This window comes from Cebus imitator, unplaced genomic scaffold (genome assembly GCF_001604975.1).
Source record: "Cebus imitator isolate Cc_AM_T3 unplaced genomic scaffold, Cebus_imitator-1.0 Scaffold42, whole genome shotgun sequence".
Lineage (NCBI taxonomy): Eukaryota > Metazoa > Chordata > Mammalia > Primates > Cebidae > Cebus > Cebus imitator.
This window is the reverse complement of record NW_016107357.1, coordinates 3,406,693-3,412,626: the sequence shown is the minus strand read 5'-3', so window position 1 is coordinate 3,412,626 and position 5,934 is coordinate 3,406,693. Positions and strand designations below refer to the sequence as shown.

Sequence of the window (5,934 nt, the reverse complement as noted above, 5' to 3'; positions counted from 1 at the left end):
TTTTTAGCACCTTATTCATAATACCCAAAAACTGTAAACGACCCAGTTGTACTTCAACAGGTTGATGGGTAAACTGCGATACATCCACACCATAGAATACTACTCAGCAATGAAAAAATAAAACTACTGAAAAGCTTAGACGAATCTCAAGGGAATTATGCTGAGTGAAAAAAATCAATCCCAAAAGATTATAAACTGTATGTTTTCATTTACATAGCATTCTTGAAATAACAAAAATATAGAAATGGAGAATATATTCATGGTTGAAAGGAGTTAAAGAGAGAGTGCAACACGAGGAAGATAACTTGGTTATAAAAGGGCAACATGAGGGATTCTTACAGCAATGAATCTTAACTGTATCAATGTAAATATCCTACTTGTAATATTACGCTATAGTTTTGCAAAATGTCATCATTAGGGAAAACTGAGTAAGATGTACAAGAGATCTGTATTCTTAAAATTTCATTGAATCAATATCTGAAATGTAAAGTTTAACAAAAATAAAAAATTGATATCAAATAGCATGTACCAAAATAAAACCAAGCACATCAGTTTTCTCCACTGAAAGAAGTAAATGCTTTTTTATTCCGTCTGATATCATATGTCTAAAAATTAAAAAGTAAACCAGCAAGCAGTAGAGTATAGTTTGTCTTGTGTGGAAGCAAATAATACTGACAAATGTGCAAGATGTATATATGTCTCAAATGTTTCAGCAGTTTTCAATATAATTTACTACATAATACAATATGCAATGTATATCACAATATGTAGTAATACTACTCTAATAGCAGTTTGTTTGTATTTTGAGACAGTCTCGCTCTGTTACCCAGGCTGGAGTTCAATAGTGCAAACTCAGCTCACTGCAACCTCCATCCCCCACCCTGGGTTCAAATGATTCCCCCGCCTCAGCCTCCTGAGTAGCTAAAATTACAGGAGTGCTCCACCACGCCCAGCTAATTTTTGTATTTTTAGTAGATACAGGGTTTTGCCATGTTGGCCAGGCTGCTCTCGAACTCCTGACCTCAAGTGATCCACCCACCTCAGCCTCCCAAACTTCTGGGATTACAGGCATGAGCCACTGCGCCTGGCCTCTAATAACACTATTGACCCATTCAGTGACCAAATTCTTGGTTTTGAAACTACAGATGCTCAAGGCCACATGCTCCCCAAAATTTCTACTGAAATCTACATAAAGAACTGAAAAATGAGTGAACTGATTATGGATATCCATGCTGTGGCCCAGGCATGGATTACAGGCATGACCCACTGCACCCAACCAAGACATAACTTTTTTTGTCTACTGCTATTCCCAGAGTCTAGAACAATGCCTCACACGATAATTATGTACTGAATAAGATGATGTTTACTAATATAAAATAACATTAAGCTCAAAGCAAATACCAGCAATGTTTTTTTATGCAGTACTAAAATTATATATTGCTTTGTATGAAAACGTTTTCGTTTTACATGCCAATGTAAATTTACATAATTATCATATAATTAGAGTACACTCCCTTATAAAGAGTATTTATATAAACACTTTCTTTCAAGTGTCGTAACTTAATTATAATTACCTTATTTAAAGCATGTCCAACATGAGGGTCACCATTTGCATAAGGAGGTCCATCATGAAGGCAAAATTCTGTCTTTACTTTTCTTTCTCTTTGCCATGAATAAAGTTCTGAAAATCCACATTTCTGTTTAAAAAGAACAACGATATCTAAACATCATATAAATACATACTCCTGAGTCTTACAAGAAATAACAGCCAACACTTGCTTATTTCCATTCCAATTCCATTCCAATCTATTCAACTCTGAAATACAAGGTGAGGTTTCTGAAATGTGTGTCTGAGTACACATCTCTTAAAACCTTTCAGTAGTTTCCCCACGCACCTCAGACTGAAGTCTAAACTCTTTATATGACATGCTGGACCCTCCAAAGGTTTAGTACCACTAAGTTCTTGGGCATTCTCTCATCACTCCCCATCCCTGCCATGTTGAAGGACCTACAGATTCCCAATACACACATTCTTGCTATTCTTTGGCTGCAATGCTTGCCACTCCCAAAATCTGGAAACAACATGTATGGCAGTCTCACTTCCGTTCCCTCAATTTGCTGTGTGATCTTGGCGAAGTTACTGTGCACTTACGAGCCTGCTTTCTCATCTGAAAAAAAATGTGTTAATAGCATCCATAGTACAGGGCCGGTGTGAAGATTAAACAAGAAAACATTGGAAACTGTCACTCTGGCATACAGAAGGTAATGAATAAAAACCCTTTAAAAAATCAGATGAACTCTGGGCCAGCACAGTGGCTCATGCTTGTAATCCCGGCATTTTGGGAGGCTGAGGTGGGCAGATCACCTGAGGTCAGGAGTTCCAGTCCAGCCTGTCCAATATGGTGAAACTCTGTTTCTACGAAAAATACAAAAATTAGCCAGGTGTGTGGTGCACACTTGTAGTCCCAGTACTGGGGAGGCTGAGGCAGGAGAATCGCTTGAACCCAGGAGGTGGAGGTTGCAGCGAGCTGAGATCATTCTACTGCACTGCTGCCTGGGCAACAGAGCAAGACTCCATCTCAAAAAAAAAAAAAAAAAAAAATTAGATTAACTGTCAGAATATTTAGCTAAGTATATTAACCAATATTCCAAGAATACCAGAGATTTTTAAAGACTGGAATTACAGAAACCAACAAGAGGAATCTCTGCCCTTGGAAAGTTCAGTCTAGGCTGAGCACGGTGGTTCACGCCTGTAATCCCAGCACTTTGGGAGGCCGAGGCGGGTAGATCACTTGAGGTCAGGAGTTCAAGAGCAGCCTGGCCAATATGGTGAAACCTTGTCTCTACTAAACATACAACAATTAGCCAGGAGTCGTGGCATAGGCCTGTAATCCCAGCGACTCGGGAGGCTGAGGCATGAGAATCGCTTGAACCCGGGGGACGGAGGTTACAGAGAGCCAAGATTGCGCCATTACACTCCAGCCTGGGCGACAGAGGAAGACTCTCTCCAAAAAACTCAAAAAAAAAAAAAAAAAAAAAGGCTTAGTTTAGTAGAGGCACAGTCTAAAGACTCTGAGCAAGTACTGCTACTTTATATTTCAAACGAGTCATAATTTCAACTAGGGATCTAAAGAACCCAAAAGGTGGACTTCAGCTTCCCCCTCATTCACCATAATTGAGGTTTTAAAGGTTCTATTTAAGCCGGGCGCGGTGGCTCACACCTGTAATCCTACCGCTTTGGGAGACTGAGGCTGGCGGATCACCTGAGGTCAGGAGTTCAAGACCAGCCTGACCAATGTGGTGAAACCCCGTCTTTAAAAAAAATAAATAAAATAAAACAAAAAAGGTTTTATTTAAGAACGAGGTGGAGGGGGGAGGGGGCCAGCCAATATAGTCTTGAACTCTTGGCTCAATTGATTCTCCTGTCTTGGCCTTTCAAAGTGCTGGGATTACAGGCGTGAGCCACTGCGCCCAGCCTAGGTTTTTATTTGCATGTGGACATGTGAATTTACTTTTTACAAGGCATTGGAAAAGTGCCCAAAGTTGATCTGTTTTGCCTACGGGAGAAATGGGGCATAGGTGCGATACATGCTGGTACCTGGGTATCGCTAGTGTCCCCCTTAATTTCCCGCCCCAGAACCTGCTACAAAGGAGGGACTCATCTAAAGATTTCTACACTTAGGTTTTGAGCCCACAAAATCCGTGCGAGGCAGATGAATTCCACCAATCTGGTCACACCCCCGCCCACCCGCACCGGCGTGGAGCGCAGAGGTGTGGCTCCCGCCGAGCGCCAGGAGCCCGCGGCTGGGTCGGGCCTCTCTGGAGGCCCCGCGCCGAGGCAGCGCCCGTACCTGCTGGATCTCCAGTTCCGTGTCCGGCTGCTGGCGGCCCAGCAGCTTCATGGGGAAGGTGGTCTGTGGTAGCAGCACCGTGTCCCGGTATCTGCCGCTATTCGAGTTCGGCTGGTGGTTACTGGCCCCGGAGACCGACTGCACCAGAAGCCTTTTCGTCGCCTGTAGCCATCCCGGGCGGCAGGGAAAGCGAGGCGTCCCCCACAAACTTCGGGCCGTGGCCAGGGCCGCGGCCCCAGGCCCGCGAGGGCGCAGCCCCCAACGCATGGTCGGGCTACTCCTAGGCGTGTGGTCCTCCGCTCCCGCCCCGGCTGGAAGGGGCAGGACCCCCGGAAACCTAGGAGAGCCGAATAAAAGGGCGCACGCGTCGGGGAAACGGAAGGGGCGGGGAAGAAGCGGGTAGGGGCGGGGGACACCGCCTTCCAGGAGTCCGCGGAGACGGAGCCACCTCCGGGTCCTCCCTGCAGCCGCCGGGGGGCGGGCCCAGCTTCACGGGGGCTGGGAAAGGTGGGGCTTATATTCCAATCACTGTGCCCTCCTTTTTAAAAATACAGTTATTTTAATTTAACACAACATAGCTATTGCATCACTTTAACATGTAGCCAATAAGAAGTAAGATATTTTACGTATTCTCTTCATACGAAGCCTTTGAAATCTGACGTGTACTTTGCACATGCTGCACATCTCAATCTGGACTAAACACATGGCAAGGCCCCAGCAGGCACACTTGGGTCATGACTACCATTGTGGGCAGCACAAACTTCAGTGAAAATATTGTAAAACAGTAAAATTTCAGCAAATCGAGTTTTACAGATCTAGTTGGCTAGAATTAGATATTCCTAAACCTTTCTACAAATAGGATCTCTGATGAGCTGAGGGGGCAGGGTGAGGTTTATAGACAGAAAAGGCTGAAGAAAGGAGAAACAGGGAACGAAAAGCAGACGACATTTCAAAGTTACTTGGCTTAATGGATTTGGCTATCATCTCTCCTGATTTCCTGGAACTCAGACCTTACAAGCAAACATCCTAGTGCCGGAGCTCAGTCCAGATCAATGACTTCCCATAAATTTTAACAATATTATAAAACAATCTGACTTTTTTAAAGATTCCCTAAATCCCTGTTATATCTCACTCATAGAACAGTGTACTATGTAAAGCAACTTCTGCTCCTGTTTCTGACAGATTCTGCTCTATGTGGTTATCCAGTTCATAATAGTTCACAATTGTTACCATTTCATTGTAGAGTATACCTCTTGGGAATAGCCTTCCTAATCATAAAACACAACATCCAAAACATTTAGTTCACATAAATAAGAAGGACTGACTTTCTACAAACATGAAAATATGTATATACTAAAAAAAAGATAGCATAAAATGAGAAACCAAATGGCAGATAGAAAGCACTCAATCAATGTCAGCCTTTCACCAGTCAAAGACTCCAGCTCTGTACCTGAATTGACTCATTTAATCTTCAAAACCAGATGAGGTGAAGACACAGTACACCAAAAAACCATACAAGATAGGAACTATGAATATTTCCATTTCACAGATAAGGAAACTGAGGCACATAGAGTTATGTAACTTGCTCAGGATCATACAACTAAGTAGCACAGTTGGAATTCAAACCCAGGCAGTTAGATTCCAGTGCCTGTGTGTATAGCCACCATGTTATCTTGCCTTCCCTACACTATAGTGTGGAGGAAAACATTTGCTACACATTAAAAAATAGTAATATACAAAATGTATAAAGAGCTGCTACAGATCAAAAAGATAAACAACCCAATTTTAAAAAAGGATAAAAGAAGCTGGGCTCAGTAGCTCATGCCCATAATCCCAGCACTTTGGGAGGCTGAAGTGGAAATATCACTTGAGTCCAAGAGTCTGAGACAAGCCTGGACAACATAGGGAAACCCTCGTCTCCAAAATAATTTTTAAAATTAGCTGGATGTAGTGGTATGTGCTTGTGGTCCCAGCTCATTGGGAGACTGTGGTGGAAGGATTGCTTTAGCCCAGGAGGTTGAGACTACAAGCAAGCCATGATCACACCACTGCACTCCAGCTGAGCAACACAGTGAGAACCTGT

General features: G+C 43.1%; 1 protein-coding gene across 2 annotated transcripts in view; it reads right to left on the bottom strand.

Moving 5' to 3' along the window:
* The window catches only part of IARS2 (isoleucyl-tRNA synthetase 2, mitochondrial), a 58,961-nt gene extending 54,708 nt beyond the window's left edge, over positions 1-4,253 (bottom strand). The window contains exons 1-2 of one of the 2 annotated variants that reach the window (XM_017526332.2): positions 3,852-4,253; positions 1,575-1,697 (exon numbers count right to left, since the gene is read on the bottom strand). In XM_017526332.2, coding sequence (XP_017381821.1) covers positions 1,575-1,697; positions 3,852-4,118 — 390 coding nt within the window. In that variant the 5' untranslated portion in view covers positions 4,119-4,253. The remainder of the gene's footprint in view (positions 1-1,574; positions 1,698-3,851) is intronic. The other variant, XM_017526333.2, reaches the window with a different exon arrangement.
* Positions 4,254-5,934: the final 1,681 nt, after the last annotated feature.